Genomic DNA, 17,905 nt, shown 5'->3' on the forward strand with positions numbered 1-17,905 from the left:
CCTCCAGTGGTGGTAATGAGGGAGGGGCAAGTGCTGCTTTTTCACTTTTCCCACCCAGAATTATCCTGCCAGTTCAGGGATTGAACCGATGACCTTCCAATCACAAGTTTGCTTCTCTAACCCTTTAGGCAAACACTGGTATTCATGGCCAATTTAAGCCACATCCTCCCAGTCTGTGGATTGTATGTGCACACTGTTGCCTTCGAGGATCCATCTTCTACAATGCACATTAGAGCTACAACAATTAGTCAATTAATTGATTAGTCCACCAACAGAACATTAATTGACAACTATTTTAATAATTGATTAGTTGTTTTGAGTCATTTACAAAAAAATCCAAAATCCTCTGGTTTCAGCTTCTAGTGGGACGAAACAAGACATTTGAAGACGTCACTTTGGTAACTTAGATGGGCATTTTTTATTATTTTCTGATGCTTATAGACTAAACAATTAACATATTAATTAAGAAAAAAATCTAATCAATAGGTTAATTAATAATGAAAATAATCTTTAGTTGTAGACCTAATGCACAAAGCAGGTTACACATGACAGCTGTATTATTAGACTCAAACTCAGAATCAAAATCATAATTATTGACCAACAGTGACTCTCAAAATATTTAGACACACTGGAAAGAAAACAAATGAAGAGGAAGACACACACAGAAAAAAACAAAGACAGCAAAGCTAAACAAATTCAGTCATATTGAAATTATGTAAAGCAGGAATTAAAATAGATATATACATATAAACAGCGTCGACAAACACACAGTAAACAGGTTAAATTGTTACAAGGTTGCAGGCTGGTTGTTATTGACCTGTAGGCCTGTAAGTAGAACACAAAGAACACTGGAATCAATATTATATGATTAATGCAAGATTAACACACCAGAGGTGGTATGTGTGGTTATTAATGGTGGAAAGTAACTAAGTAGATTCACTTAGTCACTTGACTGGTTTAGTCCTGTGGTTCCCAACCTAGGGGTCGGGGCCCTCCAAAGGGTCACCAGATAAATCTGAGGGGTGGTGAGATGATTAATGGGAGAGAAAAGAAAAAACAAAGTTCTGATACACAAATCTGTTTTCAGTTTTTGGATTTTCTCTCTAATCTTTTAATTTTGGTGAAATATTGGATCATTTGAACATTTATTGAAATGAAACCATGTGAGACGTTTAGAGGGAAAAGTCAATATTTGGTGGAGCTGTTAACAACTCATAGACATCTGAAATGTGACCCTGACTACACACTGCTTTATGTAAGACGTCAAAAGTCAAAAAGGTTGGAAACCACTGGTTTCATCTTCAACGTGTTGTATTTTAAAAACTTGTTAGATTATCCATTGTGCAAAATCTTCATCTGAAAAGTAACTAAAAATAAATGTAGTGGAGTAGAAAGTGCAGTATTTCCCCCTGAAATGTAGTGGAGTGGAAGTATAAAGTAGCATCAAATGAAAATACTCAAGTAAAGTATAAGTACCCTTAAAATTGTACTGAAGTAAATGTACTTAGTAACTCTCTACCACTGGCTGGGGGTGGTGGGGTAGATGCATGGATGTATTGGATAGGTGGGAGGTTTTTGGAGATTGGGATGGGGGTGAGGTGGTTTGGAGAGGGGTTCAGGGGAAATAATCTGTAGACTAGTTGTGTTTAAAGTCTTTCAACATTATTATAGTATATTCAAATCAACTGTTAACGGCATCTACCTGTGAATATATTCATGCAACATTTTAATAAAGAAATTTTCACGATAGAAATGAATCTTGAACGTAACATAAACCTGTTTTTCATCATCAGCTACATTCAAGGTCTCTCTGGCTCCTCCCACCTCATGGTATCCTAGCAGCAGAGCTCTGAGCTCTCTCCTGATTGGTCCATTTCCAAGAATCCGCCATATTCAAACTTCCGCCGTAGTGTGTGTGTTTGTTCTTCTGTTGTCATCGATCTCCTACTTTCTTTGTACAAATCGGGCCAGTTTTCGTACATCTGAACTTTGTCTTTTGTTCGCTAAAGTCTATCCTCGTCTCGGTGTAACTGATTTCAAGACGAAGCCTCGTGCAAAATGGAAGAAAATGAGGAAGTTAGTGGGAGGACGGTGGGAAACAAAAAGAAGAGGACATCCATCAGCGCCGCCGAGCCCTCTCCTCAAACTCTCCGGAGAAACAACTCCAAAAAGTTCGTATATATGTCGAAATAACGTTTTATTATATGCGATTATTCATTTTGAAGCTCTGTTTGGAGATATAATACGACTTTTCGCGCTGCAGTTAGCCAACTGTGACGGTGCAGGGCTGGTAACTGGCATATGATGCCTTCAAGTGCACCTCGGTAAACATATAATTTCGTGTCATGCTTTAATCTGCAGCATTTCATTTGAAACCGTAACAAGATAAGATAACATAAGAAATATCTGTCTGGATTTTTTAGAGATCAGCAGAGAAAACTCTCATGTAATAAAGGCTTTCATTTATTGTATGATTGCATTGTTATTGTTAAATTAGTGATGACAACAAGAAAAACTAAGAGTGAAGAAAGACCCAATTAGAGCTTCATGTAATGATAATTTTCTTTATCAATTCATCTGTCAACAATTTTCACAATTAATTGACAAATTCTATAAAATGTCAAAAAAAATAGTGAATACTGGCCATCATAACTTTCCCAGAGCAAAACCAAAATACATCATATTTATTGTTTTGGTCAACCAACAAAAGGCTGTAACTAACGACTATTGTCATTATCAATTCATCTGTTGATTGTTTTCTTGATTAATTGATTAGTTGGTTTATGAATTGTCAGAAAATGGTGAAAAATGTTGATCACTGTTTACCAGAGGTGAAGGTGATGTCTTCAAATGTCTTGTTTATTATCAGAAAATACACATTTGAGAAATTGGAACTGGAGAAATTGGACGATTTTCTTTCTTAAAAATGCCCCAAAACAATGAATCAATTACCAAAATAGTTGGCGATTAATTTAAAAGTTGGCAACTAATTGATTAATCAACTAATTGTTGCAGTGCTAAACCAATAGAAAAACCCAAAGATAATCTGTTGACTAACAAAAGTGGCAAATTCTCACATTTAAGAAGCTGAAACCATCGACTATTTGGCATTTTTGCTTGATTTAGGAAATTAATTGTTCATCAAAACTTTCTGTTGATTATATGATTCATTGATTCATTTCAGCTGTCGAATCAACGGTAGTGTAACTTAGATCAGCATACTATTAATATTGGCCCTTACAGTCTTTATCAGTTCAGTATTGTTTGTAATGCAAACACTGGGTATCTGGGGAGTTGTCATTGGCAACACAATACAATATGTTTTTTCAGTGTCCTATAAATAGGCTCGTCCTCATAGTTCAACCTGTGCTGCACCTGCATGTGTACTTGCAGACAATATTAATATCCGTAGACATAGTTGAGAAATTACTTTATATTTGTATTGGCCTCAAATATCTCACTGCATTCTCATAAAGTAGTAATTTATAATCACAATGTACCAAACAATAATGTAGGTACATGTTAACCTACATGATCATTAGCATGTAATTACTACTTTGTAGAGCTGAAACGATGAGTCAATTAAAAGAAAATTAATCACCAACTATTTTGATAATTAATTCATTGTTTTGAGTCATTTTTTCTAGAAAAATGCCCAAATTCCCTGGTTCCAGCCTCTCAAATGTGAATATTCTCTGGTTTCTTTAGTCTTCTATGATAATAAACTGAATATCTTTGGGTTGTGGACTGTTTGTTCGGGACAAAACAAGACATTTTAGGTTGTATCTTGGGCTTTTGGAAACAGTGGTCGACATTTTATAGACCAAACGACTAATCAATTAATCAAGAAAATAATCAACAGATTAATCAGTAATTAAAACAATTGTTAGTTGCAGCCCTACTACTCTGTTTACATGATGACATGAACTCTGCCACCTACAAATCACATCCCATCGACTTGTATCTTACAGAAAATTGCAACTTTAGTAGTTATATTCATAATTTTTTTTGGATCCTTGTTCTATACTCATGATTCTGTTATTTCCAACATGACTTGAAGGCTGCATTACATCTAGTGGGTTGTGCAGCAGTGTGTTCAGATCAACTTGGCCTTGACAGGATGTCGCTCCTTCAGAGGAAGACACTGTAACTCTCTGTAGCAGCATTGTTTTGTCACCTTAAGTGACTTTATTTTCTGCAGCAGCAGAGAGCAGATCAGCTCCTTATATGGTTTTAAATATTAAGATCCATCAGTCATCACCAACAGCATTTGACACATTTGAAACATAACAGCAGCTTGGACAAAAATGGCACAAAAAGTATGCATATAACTACCAGAGCTGTGATGCATTCCCAGTTTAGGAGTAAAGTAATAAAAACAATAATTCAGTTTCTCTCTACTTTCTTCTCTTTGATTAATTTGACTGATTATTGTCATCAGGTATCCACCTAGAATAAGCCAAACCGCAACTATATACACTTGTTTTCACTGTGCACAACCATAACTTTTTTCTTTGGTTTCCTTTAGACCTCCAATGCAGAGAGGCAGCTCCTTCACGTTTCTTACTCCGGGGACACCATGGGACTTCAGTTTAGTGAGTTCATGTTGAAAACATCACGTTAAACATGACTGTCACGAGCCATACATGTGACTTCTATAATTAATACTTGCAATTGCATGTCGTCATTCATCATATCATTACATTTATATTAGAGATGCTGCTACATATGTATTGTCTGAATTCTCATCAGACCTGTAAAAGTAACATGTGTGTTGTTGTGTTGTTACAGAAGAGAAAACGCAAAGAGAAGGACGATGACACAGTCAGCCTGTCCAGTTTTGACCTCAAGGTGAGAGTTAGGGCAGCTTACTGTCTGTCCGTTGGGTGCAAGTCTAGTGCAGCACCCTTGAATGTGTCCTAACAAGAAACTTTAATCCCTCTGCGTGACGCAGTTCCTCGCCACAGACAGCCATGGGTGCACCATGGGTGTGTTAGGAGCTCAGGATAATCCCACTATGCCTTAGACACTAACATAAACAGTGTCTGTCTGAGGAAATAGTGATGAAAGAAAATCAGCCACATTATGCCATAGATGATGAAATTAATGGTTCAATCAATATAACAAAAGCAGTGCTGTTCAGTATTTAAAATATTGTACATAATATTAATAATAATATTAATAATAATCATAACAACATAAGGAAAAAGTAGAAACATCATATAATCTCTGCAGGTACAGAACTTTTGCTTTTTGACAGGAGTTGAAAGAACATAGTTGTTAAAAACGTTAATTACAAAGTGTAACAGAAAGCCTTGTATTGAAACCACAGTCTACAATTGGCCCCAGTTTGTGCCTCTAATGTATTAGCATAGCTTTGGATCACAGAGGAAACCATCGGTTTCTTTAAAAGTTAATTAACCAGCGATGTTTGAAGAACCCTGAGGGTTTACTGACGGTAATTTCTTCCCTCGCCATCTGGATAAAACATTTCTGTCCAACGCACGATAAAAAACAACTTGTGAAATGTGTTAAAGATCTTTTTTTATTATTAAGCAGACTGAATATTTAATCATCTCGGTGGTCAGAAGAGTCTTTGTGGATTCTGGAAATATCAGAACAACGGTTACTGTGATTTTCAAACATTGCAGGTTAATTATCTTTTACAACAGGGGTGTTCAAAGTCTGAGACTGTGGGCCTCCCCTCAGACAAAGGTGCTCCCTCTTGGTTTACTTGCTTAGTTTCAATTCCTGGATGCCTGTGGGATCATGATTGTTATTTGATCCCATACACACTCAATAGTTGAGCCAACATAGCCTGATATTGCCGTTTGACGTAAGTTCTGACTACACCAAATACATTAAAAAGTCTGTCTGAAGGCATTTATTAGTTTCTGACTCTGGGAAAGTAGGAAAAGCAGTAAAATTCCCCAAAACTTCTGTATCTCTGAACTATCTCTTTTATCCAAATCACACACATTTAAGCTATTCTGTGTGATCTCCTTTTGATAACTAATGTAATATTTTTTCACTTCCATTCACTGAGCCTCCCCTGAAACGGTTTAGAGCACCTCTGTGTTTGCTAATTCATGAGGGGCTTGGGGCTAGTATACAACAGTGTTCAAGGTATTCTTCCACCCCTGCAGTGTTACCGTATTACAATCGAGTGGAAATGAAGACAGTTTATTTCCTTGATTCCCAGGAACCCAACAACAAGCGTGTACGACCGATGGTCAAAGTTTCATCCCTGGTCAACTTAATATCTCCTTCAAAGAACGGAGCAGTGCGACGCTTTGGCCAAACTATCCAGGTAGCATAAATGTTGTACTTGTTTTCCATGACAGACTCTACAAACTATAGGCAAACTTTGTGTTTTGATCATAAAATAATTAAACTTTTTGTTTCCAGTCGATGTCGTTACGTGGTGATGGCAAGTCACCCGGGACGTCCCTCAAAGGCAGCAGCAAGGCAGCAGGTCCAACACCCACTAAACGCAGAAACAGCACGCTGTGGTCGGAGACGCTGGATGTTCATCAGAAGAGCTCGTTCTCCGCCAAAGAGATCAAGAGACAAGAGGTTGTGCATTTGAATCTTTTATAAGTATTGATTACACTGAGCCAAAAAAAAAAAGTGCAGAGAGCAGAAAAACTAACTTCTCCTGTTATTGTTTCTCTTGTATGTAACATTTATTCTCCAGGCGATTCATGAGCTTTACAGGGGAGAACAAGATCTCATTGAAGATCTCCAACTTGCACGAAAGGTTAGAGAATTGGTTTGAAAATGATCCCAAAGAAATCAAAACATGAATCCTCCCTTTGTCGACGTGGTTTTTGCATTCACACTGTTGCTTCGCTTACGTTCAGGCATACCACGATCCCATGCTGAAGCTTTCCATCATGACAGAGGAGGAACTGGCTCATATTTTTGGGGATCTGGATGCGTACATCCCCTTACACGAGGGTGAGTAATCACTGCCTTTTTAGAAGTGAAACTGCACTAATTGTTTCCTGTTATGTTTCCTTCCTTAAATGTGTTTCTGACTGTGCGTGTGCTTCTTTTTTTTTTTGTTCTCTTTAGACTTATTGATGAAGCTGACTGAGGGAACCGGCCCTGATGGAACAGTAGCTCAGATCGGACGGATAGTAATAGACTGGGTATGTATGATAGCACACTCAGAATACACTAAGTGGATGTTTACTTGAAGTAGAGCTGCAATGATTCATCGATTAGTCGATCAACAAAAAATTGACAACTATTTTGATAATTAGTCGTTTTGAGTCATTTTTAAGAAAAAAAAAAGTCAAAATTCTCCAGTTCCAGCTTCTTAAATGTGAATATTTTTTGGTTTCTTTACTCTTCTGTGATCATAAACAGAATATCTTTGGTTTGTGGACAGTTTGTCGGACAAAACAAGATATTTGATATTCCAAAACAAGGCTTTGGGAAATGTCTTGCACCTGACAGGAAAGAGACAACTCTCTATAGTATTGTCACACTTTCTTTGATGCGCGGTCTGGCACACTCACACTCGATACTGACGTATGAGCTGCTGTAGAGGAAGTGAGACCTGAACAACAGGGTGAAATCTTCTTAATCTGTTTCACACCAACCTGTAAGAGTTGTTGTGACTGGTGTCTGCATGATTATACCCAAACAGACATGGCAGGATCCGTTTCAGAATAAACAGATGTTCTTTGTTTCCTTTTCACACAGGAACATACTGTTGAGACACACAAACATGATTTTCTACAACTATCACTAAGCATTTTAACCTTTCACAAGTTCACACAAGCATTTATACATATTCATACAATAATTTCCCACACAGAAACAGTGACATTTTTCACCATTTTCTGACATTCTGTAGACCGAACGACTAATCGAGGAAGTGGATCTTCAAACACTGTTACATATCAGAACATTATTGCATGTAAAAACTGTTATTGTGTCTTTTCAGCTGCCTGGTCTGAACGCTTACAAAGACTACTGCAGCAATCAGCTTGCAGCCAAAGCCCTGCTGGACCAGAAAAAACAGGATAGACGGGTCCAGGACTTCCTGCAGCGATGCTTGGAATCGCCCTTCAGCAGGAAACTGGACCTCTGGAGCTTCCTAGACATCCCGCGTTCACGCTTGGTGAAATACCCGCTGCTGCTGCGAGAGATCCTCAGACACACTCCTCCTGATCACCCAGACGTAGCTAGTCTGGAGAGAGCTGTATGTTATCTATATTACACACTTTTGCAATTATGAACTGTTTTTGCTTATATTTAGCTGTGAAATCTGATAAATTACACGACTGCAAGCCTATAACATGAATTTATCAACAGTAATACACCTTCATTTTTTGGTAATAGCACATTTCAGTTGTTATTCAGGCTTGTTTGTTGGTGTTCAGCCAAATTGCCAACTGATAACAGTCCTACTTTTATTATCCAGATCACTATAATCCAGGGAATTCTGTCTGATATCAACGTGAGGAAAGGGGAGTCAGAGTGCCAGTATTATATAGACAAACTGGAGTACCTGGATGAAAAGCAGCGGGACCCTCTCATAGACAACTGTAAGGTCCTCCTGTGTCACGGCGAGCTGAGGAACAAGAGCGGCTCGGTAAGAATTAGGATTACTCTCCTCATCTTTAGCTTCCACATGTAGTAAACTATCTGTTGTATGAAAATGACCTTTAATATGTAACTTTGCAGAGGTTGCATGTGTTCCTCTTCTCTGAGCTGCTGGTTCTGACCCGACCGGTGACTCGAAATGACAGGAGCTGCTTCCAGGTGTATCGACAGCCCATCCCAGTTCGGGACTTGGCTCTAGAGGACCTGCAGGATGGAGAGATCCGCATGGGGGGATCCTTCAGAGGGGCTTTCACCAATGGAGAGAAAGGTACGATGAGTTGTAGTGGCTACAGTTGTACTTTGTCACCAATTAAATGACAACAACTTTGATTGTTTTCACTGGTTTCACCTTTTCAGATGTGAAGATTTGCTGCTCTTCTCTCTTTATATCTTTGTGCATTTGATATATTTGAAGACATCACCTTTGACTCTGGGAAAGTGTGATGGGAATTTTTCTATTTTCTGACTTTTTACAGACTAAAAGATTAATTGAAAACTAACAGCCCTGATTTTGAAATAGTGTATAATTATCTCTGCCAGGTGTAAGCTCGGAGTGGATCATGTGTTTGGTCGTGTGTGTGCATGTGTTTGCATTTATGATGCTCAATGACCTCTGGTTGTGTTGTCGTGATTGATGATTTTTGAAAAACCTATTTTATAACACCATTCCTTATGAGCCTATAGTAAAACTTAGACTTTCGTCTTTCAGCAGTTTCAGCAGTCCTCGCCATTTTATGATATGAGTTACAACATAGCAAAAGGCATTTCCAGCAATCGGCTAAAAACAAGCTTTATCTAGTCTGTTGCAGGCCACATTTTGGCCTTTGTTGTGACTCAGAAACAGACATCCATAGATAAGTTTGGTCTCATCTTGAACTGGAGCATCTGCTGACTAATTCCATACCCGATATGTTATGATCCACCTAAAGTTAGGCACAATACAAAATGAATAAATCCCCTCTTCTGTTAACTTTGCTGCCATCTTGACTGTACCAGTGTTTCCTCTATATTCATTCTGCAGCGGCGGTTCACAGGATGTTTAACTGAAATTGTACACTCAGCTACATTTTCAGATTTATAATACATGTTGTGGGCACACTATGATCATCACATAAAGCATCGAAACAGCAGTAATCCAGCCACAAAGCTGTTTTCAGTGATGTTGCTGATTAGACCTCTTCACATGTCAGTGTTGGTGTCTACAAGCTGTCCTTGATTGACACCTCTCTCTCTTTCCTGTTGCTCTTGTTTCATCTGTCAGGTTGGCACAGCTTACATTATTATCATTCTTATTTGTACATGCAGTTTCCAGCGTAGCTCCACCCAACGTCCTGTGTGGGCGCAGGGCGTTTAAAGCAATATGGACACATAATGGCACCCACACAAACCCATTCGTTTGTCCATGACGTGAGGGTTTTGACCCAGTTTGCACACTTTTAATACAGTCACAGTGTCCCTTGACTAACCACTTTATCAGTATTTTTATTTGTCACATGCACGCCACAGGACATCCAGTGAAGACTGAGCAAAAGACGACAAAAACAGCAGATTTTTTCTCTTATAATAAGTGGGCTATAGAGGATGGGCTAAACTGCACCTCTTTCTCACTAAAGAAAGTAAAACTACTGTATGTGAACTAATTTACAGTGGACCAAATATCCATACATGTATGTAAAAGGGATTGTTTGTGATGGTGAGCCCACAGATAAATATCACTGACTCTACAGTTCCCTTCAGCTCTATAAAGTGTTACAGCTCTATAAACTTTACGGTTTTGGCTCATTTTTCACCCACAACAAGCAGCTGTTTTCAACCCCAAAAAAGCCCTAAAAACCCCCTGACGCTGCCTGGTACCAAACAGCAGACAGACAAAGTAAGCAGCTAGCAGGCGAACACAGAGGAGCATTTAGCAGCTAAAGAGCCAGATGTTTCCCTCAAGTGTTGGTGGACGGCAAAACAGAGCTAAAAGCAGGATGGATGTTGGACTTACATTCATCAGGTGCCTGAAACATGATATCTTTATTTATATAGCACTTTTCCAAACAGAGATACAGAGCATTTAACAATAAAAACCAACAGAGCAAAGGGTAAAAATGCTGAAATTATTAGATTACAATAAGTATTTAAAAGTACAACACAGAAAGAAACAGTAAAATAATGAGGGGAAAAGAAAAAATAAGATCAAAACAAGATTAAAAACAATAGTTAGGATTTGAGTGAGTTGTAGCCTGAGGTACTCAGGCGGGGACACGGACTGAAAAGGCTCGGCAACAAACACGACTCCAAATGAATGTTGCTTCATATCTGCTGGATGTGTGAATAAGACACTGTCTGCTGAGAAGTTCCCCATATGAACTTTATAAGGTGATTATATGTCAGTGATATGTTCACAGCTTGTTTCTGCTGCCCCCAAGTGGCCAAAAAAATCCGATAAGCAGGTTCGAATTCACTGTTACATTAAAATTATTGTGCTGACAAATGGCCTTAATGTGCAAAACAGGGAGTTAAAATAAACACTATGTAGAAAGAATATGTTAAGTATTTTTGGTTGGAGTCTGGGAGGTAGGATAGTGTGTGTTTCCTACATGGATGTAATATAAGAGCTGGATACCAGACCAAAAATGGCGTCCACTCAGTCCAATGAGAATTGCTCGGCTTGCGCATACATCAAAAAAGTTTGTAGTTTCCGTGTTGTGCGGCCCACTGGCCCGTCCATGAGTTCCCGCTCAGCCAATAGACTTTACATTGTGATGATGTCACATATTTTTAAATCGCCTTTCTTGACTTGAGGAAAGTTTTACAAATATAAAACCTCCATGGATCAAAAATTTATAATAAAGTCAAGACCTTGTTTGCAGTTCGAGGTGTCCTGTCAACAGTTTTACAGACGTCTCTCTTACAGTGGTGGTCTATGGGGAAAATGGTTTTGCGGGCCGCAGGGGGGGTTTTCACTGCAATACAGCAAGTGACCACTGGGAAAAATTGGCTGCAAGGCTGAGCAGTGGCGCCCTATCCAGCTCTCCATGGTTTCCTGGCTCAGGGCCCTCAGAGTTCACAATCCTGATGGTTTGAGGAAATAAACTGTTTTTGGAGGATGTTCCATTAAAACTGGATTCATGTAGTCAAGACTTTGCAGCCTTCTGAGATCCTGTCCAACTTGTTTTGTCTTTTTGATTTCTGTCTTTTTCTAGCTAAGAATGTTTTCCGTGTGAGCTCTATGGATCCCTCCCATGGCCAGTCCCACACACTGCATGTCAATGACGTCTACCACAAGCAGCAGTGGCTCAACTGCCTACGCACCGCGATGGCCCAACAACAGGGGGCTCCACCAAGAGTCCAGCAGGGAGAAGCTGTCAAAGCCAAGCGCCGCTCCTCCACTGTCTCACCCACCGTCTATGAAGAAGAGACAGACGAGAACTGTCCGCCGGTCTTGGGCCCCAAACTCAGGCCTCAGACGCTCTCTAAAACCAGACTGGACCAGAGGTTTCAAGGCTCTCTAAAGAGGAAGGAGACTGGAGTGTAGACATTCAGACGACCACGTGTGAACAGCATGTTTCCTGTCTGGTCACATGGGTCTGTCAGTCAATTATTTTTCAATGAAACCACTATTTTAGTGCTTTTGCTTTATTTTTGTAGCTGCACTGAAAAAGCCTTTCCAATCATTTCCGTCCAAATGTTTGTCCAACTTAAGTCTTATCTCATTTAAATGGTGTAATTAGTTTACAAAAAAAAATGTGTGTGTCATTGTGACTGAAATGTATGTTTACACCAGCGAAATATGTGTGGAATTAGTGTTTTATGTGTCAACTTTATACCACTTGTCGCTATTCAGATTTTGTTTCATCAGTTTTCCAGTTTAAATGCTTTTTCTTCTTTCTTTTTTTTTGCTGTAATCATAATATCATATATGCAGTTTTCACGTGTGCGGTATCTGTGCCAAGATAAGGGATCAAGACGCTGGGAGATTGAGTCTCAACTGTCAAACTGTGCAGGAAGCAGTTAAGCGTGAGAAGTCTAAAAATAAAGATCAAGATAACGAGCAACAAGTGAGAACACTGACCACAGAAACGATAAGGTAAAAACATGTCAAAATGATCTGGATGTATTCAGTGGAAAGATGTTACTCAGAAAAAATAAAACATTTAGTTTGTACTTTGAATGAGTCTTGAGTATGATTAACTGCGAGATTATGTTGCAACACACACACACACACATCCTCTCAGTTGTACTTTGACCACTCAGCCACTTCCTTTTACTGCTGACAGAGCTGTTCGATAACGTGTTGCAACATCTGTCCAGCAAACAGAAGCTGAGAGGAACTCAGAAATGTGCTATTTTTTACGTTTAGTGTGTTCAAAAGAACTTCTCCTAAATGTTGTTTCTTACTTTTCTCAAAAAAATACAATTGCAAAGGCGGTAAGTTCTTTTAAAGAGGTACTCATTTTATTGGATATACAGTAAAAATCTCACTTTATTCATCAATTCTTATTTAAAGTGAGAATACAAACTCATATTTTACTCTGTGTGAAGTTCTTATGAAGTTTATACCCCCTAATCAGGCTTCTTTGTGGCCTGAAAGACAGCAGAGTCTACAAAATGATTTGCATCAACTGTTGATTTTACATATTTACACAGCTGGTTTTATACCACTGTTGTTCGTCATTTGCTTATCGGCAGTTTCCTAATTTTATTATTCTGTGCTAGCTATTGTGAAACTTCCAGCTTCTGGTGTGTCAGAGTGGTGTGCAAAACAAATAAGAAAAATGTACTTTCTCATACTGCGTAGAAAAAAAATACACTGTTGATGTGAAGTGTGTACAGAAAACAAAATGACAGTTTCATTAGAAAATGGAGGTGCCGGTTAGACTTTAATCATCATGACATCAGACTTCTCTCAGAGGAAATGAGATGGGCTTTCTGGATGGTTTGACTCCTCTGGTTCCCCAGACTTGGTCCAAGTGTTTAGGGGAGTTGGGTAACTTTTACTTGGTTTCTCTGTTTTCCTGCTCCCCTCCATCTTCTGGATTATCCCCGTTGGCTCTATCACAACCCCAGCTGCACATCATTCACTCCCCCACTTTAATATAGGCCACTCTTAAAGCGTCAGCCGCTGAGTCATCGGTATTTATAGTTCATGATGTACCACCAACAAATCAACTTCTTCCTGCTGAAACGAGAAACTATTTGATGAGCAGTTTAAAGCTGCTGAGGTGTTGGCGTTCGTGCAGTCTTTTTGGTAGGGCTTCGTTCATGTCAAACTAATAGGTATGCTGCTGTCACCCCTGGTATTCACCTCCCCTATCTCCTCACCCCTCACTCTTGTCCTTGGTCAAGCTGTTCTGTAGCTCCCCACGGAAAAACATCTCTTGCTATCCTGACGCCTTACAAACTCCTACAAACTAAGCACCTGCTTCCCCGAGAGGTGATCAGAGGGGACAGCGGGCAGGACCACTGTGGTTCAGGTTGGGTAATGACAATGAGCCGGCCACTTCAGAGAAGTTTAAATGGATCATCTACCAGCACACTAAAGAATGTGGCTGTCTTCTTATTCGCCAATGATTCCTTCACCTTTAACGATCTTTCTCAGATACAGCAGTTTAGCAGAATTTAGCTCAGATATCCCTTTTTTAGCTAAGTTTATTTCCTTTTGGATTTAGCATGGTTTTAAAATTATAAGGGCTATAAAAGAGCTGCAACGATTAGTCAATTAATCGATTAGTTGCCAACTATTAAATTAATTACCAATTATTGTGATAATCTATTAATCATTTGGAGCCATTCTTTAAATAATCCAAAATTCTCTGATTACAGCTTCTCAATGTGAATATTTTCTGGTTTCTGTAGTCCTCTATGATAGTAAACTGGGTTGTGGACTTGCTTGAAACAAAACAAGACGTTTTAGGACGTCATCTTGGGCTTTGGGAAACAGCATTCGACATTTTCCCAACATTTTCTGACATTTTATGGACCAAACTAAGTGATTTATCGAGAAAACAATTGACAAATAAATCCATGATGAAAGTAATTGTTGCACTGCCAGCCCTATAAATGTATCCAGTACAAAAGTAATATTTGGTGCCAATTCAAGATCACTGGGAATTCCTCAGGCCAAACTTCTCAATGAATAATGTGATTGAGAAATCCATAATTACTTTCCACACTCAAAAAATGTCTGATTCTAGGCTTGTTTGCTGACCTGTTTGCTATTAACTAATTAACCTTACAGCTTTACAATTAGTACCGGTCTAGCTATTGTTCTTACCGCTGGAATTGTCCTATATGGCATATGTAAATGGCAGTATGAAGAGCAAAAAGAAATAATTAACATGTTCTTTATTGCCTCAAGTTAATAATTCAATGTAGCAGGGAGACACTAGGATCCATGTAGGGCAGAGACCAAACAGGCCAGATACACAAAGTGATAAGCAGGGTCACAGTGAGAAGGTGTGTGAGACTGAAGGCCGCCTCCATGTTGCTGGACTGTTTGCTCACTACACTTGTGGCTCTAATAAGCCAAACCATGATGTTTTATTTCAATTTTAGTAGTTTATTGTTTGGGTAACCTAAAGGTGGAAACACTTATTGATATTGTACTTTTTTAATAATTTTATAAAGTGTGTCTGCCATAACATTTGTTGTAGTCTGAGAAGCTGAGAATAGTAGTCTGAGAGCACTGCTGTTTATTTTGGTATTGTTTGTTTTAGTATGGTTCATTTGAACATTATTTTTTGTAGTATTGTTGTTAGTATTTAAATTTAGGTTGATTTTATATAGAGTGGAGTTTTAACTCTCTTTGTTTCTAGTATTATGGCTCGTGGTGGCCTCCATTCACAGGTGCATAGGTGTGTACTGGGAGTCCACTCTCTTTGAATGGTGGTATGGTTTGTGGTGATACATTTTATTAGTGTGGTGTTTTTATAAGAATTATTGGTTTTGGTTTGATTTATGCTTTGTTACAGGTGGGATACTCTTGGCACCCCAGCAGTGGGTGGTTGGTTCCCTGGCTGTGGTACGACTGTCACGACTGTCTGCCCTCCTCTTCCTCTCTTTTATGACTGACTGTTGTAGCCTCTTAGCTCTAGGTATTTACTAATCCTAGGAGGTGCATTGACATTATATGTCTAAAGTGGAGTTAAAGGTTCTTGTAGTTGGTCCAGTTAGACAGGAAGGATCACTCAGACTGTTGGCGGCAGGCCAGCAGCTGACATTTGACGTGACTTCAAAATACAATACAAAATACAATAAATTACGAGCATTAAGCATGTTCACACTCATTCCATTTTGTCTTGTCCCAGCTGCACTTTCTCTGTTATTGCAACACTTCCTGTTTACTCTTTGCTGGACAGCTTTGGCTGCTAACTTTAGGTCAAGGTGCACGCACACACACACACACACACACACACACACACAGGGCCGTGACCAGGACTTGTGAAATACTGAGTCCTCCAAATGTATTATTTGGATGTTTCACATTTTATTTTTTCCCTTGACTATTCAGTAATGGAAATCTTTAATTTTGTATATTTTTTCCAAGATTCATTTTTAAATGTTTGTATCTTTCCCATTTATTCTTGGCACTGTGGGTAAAGTACATTGAGGTAAGAGTCAAGTGGATCAGTTTTGTTATTGAATGCTTGGTCTTATTCTTAGGTTTGTTTAATTATTCTTTGACTAAACTAACTTAAGACTTAGATTGCCCTATTTTATCAGGGCTAATCTTTTTGTATAATACTGCTGCTTTGAGCAGTTTGATATATTTTGGTTCAAAGACAAAAATGTTTCTTACAAGGTATCACATGACCAAAAATATCGACATTCTTTTTTGTTGGCCATAGTATTAGTAAACATACTGGAATCAGCCTGTAAAATACCCACCACACAAGTTTTCAATTGTAGAATGTACACACAATAAGACTAAACAAATACCAGTGCTTGACACATTATATCCATGTGGAATGAAAGTATTTGAGATAGCAGTATGAAGGTATTCTTTCTATAAAACCTCCAAATTCTCAGAAACTATGACGTGTACTCAATGGTAGTGACAGCTGCATACACTGTGCAATAGTGCAAAACATAACCAGGAATACAGTTTTATAGTTTGGACTGTCTTTTGTAGATTTTATACACTCACCAAATATTTAACAACAGAATTAATTACATGAACAGAAACTATCTGTATTAGACATTTTACACTTGGTTCCTGTCAGACTCTGTAGAAGTGATATTGGTCATATTGGTACATGTTTTTGTTAGAGACTAAATTATGGCATTTATTTCCTTAATATGAGTGCCTCTCATTTTCATTTCAGGTTGCGGCTGCAGCTTTCTCTATAATCGTTGTTTTTTTCCCTCTCTAACCGACTACTCTGCTATCTGCACTGGGTGTTGGTTCCACGGTGACCTTGACAAGCGTTAATGTCACTTCTTTCCTGTGTCTCTTGGTTATCTTCCATTTTGTTCCAAGTATTTAATCTTTGTTTGCCCACTCTCTGCACCTTGTGTGCTTCTGACTGCATTGCAAAGGGAAAGCTGTCTGTGGGGCCTGTTCAGAGGATTGTTGTCCAGCCAGTTACAGATTTTCCACTTTAAATTTTGATGGACCAAAATGTTTCAATGGAATTAATTTTCAACTGGTTCTGTGCAGAAAAATTCAAAACGCTTCTCTGAACTTAACAGCCCTTATTCTCTTAAAGGATATTACAGCAGGAACTGGGCTCCGATGGTTGATCACCAATAATTATTCCTCAATAATAAACTTATTTTGAACTTCTGCATGTAGTCAAACAGGTGATGTAGCTGAATTTCCCCACAGATACAAAAGTAAAAAGTCTTCTCTGTATTTGAAAAGAATTTCAAGCCTGATGGCACTTACAGCAGCAATGTGATCTATATTTCAATTCATAATGTGACTGAATTTTTTGATTGCAGTTTGTTCATAATTTATATTTGGTTGAGATACTGTGTACTTGATGTTTAAGGCATAGTGGTGTGCTGGCATGTTTAAGTAAAAGCAAATTGCTCCCAATGGCCCCCTGATTTTACTTTTTTTTGCCCAAGGAGACTTTGACACGTGGACTGGAGGAGTCAGGGACCAAACCACCAACCTTCTGATTGGTGGACAACCCACTCTGCCTCCTGAGCCACAGCCGCCCCAAAGCTCCCTAGTTACAAATCATGTATACTTAATAATTTTCTGACTTTTTCCAATGTTACATTATTATTGGGTGGTAAAGCACTTTAAAATGCTGATTGGTTTGAAAAGTCTGAAATGAATTACCTCACG

The 17,905-nt window shown here is 38.7% G+C and overlaps 1 protein-coding gene across 1 annotated transcript; it reads left to right on the forward strand.

The window, feature by feature from the left end:
• Positions 1 to 1,873: 1,873 nt before the first annotated feature.
• Positions 1,874 to 12,778, forward strand: LOC121897994 (neuroepithelial cell-transforming gene 1 protein-like). Its single transcript, XM_042412836.1, has 12 exons — positions 1,874 to 2,171; positions 4,529 to 4,595; positions 4,792 to 4,851; positions 6,203 to 6,310; positions 6,409 to 6,576; positions 6,698 to 6,760; positions 6,864 to 6,960; positions 7,078 to 7,154; positions 7,958 to 8,215; positions 8,438 to 8,608; positions 8,701 to 8,887; positions 11,811 to 12,778. The coding sequence occupies exons 1-12, from the start codon at positions 2,059 to 2,061 to the stop codon at positions 12,140 to 12,142; spliced, it is 1,701 nt and encodes a 566-aa protein (XP_042268770.1). The 5' UTR covers positions 1,874 to 2,058; the 3' UTR covers positions 12,143 to 12,778.
• Positions 12,779 to 17,905: the final 5,127 nt, after the last annotated feature.

This window comes from Thunnus maccoyii, chromosome 5 (genome assembly GCF_910596095.1).
Source record: "Thunnus maccoyii chromosome 5, fThuMac1.1, whole genome shotgun sequence".
NCBI lineage: Eukaryota > Metazoa > Chordata > Actinopteri > Scombriformes > Scombridae > Thunnus > Thunnus maccoyii.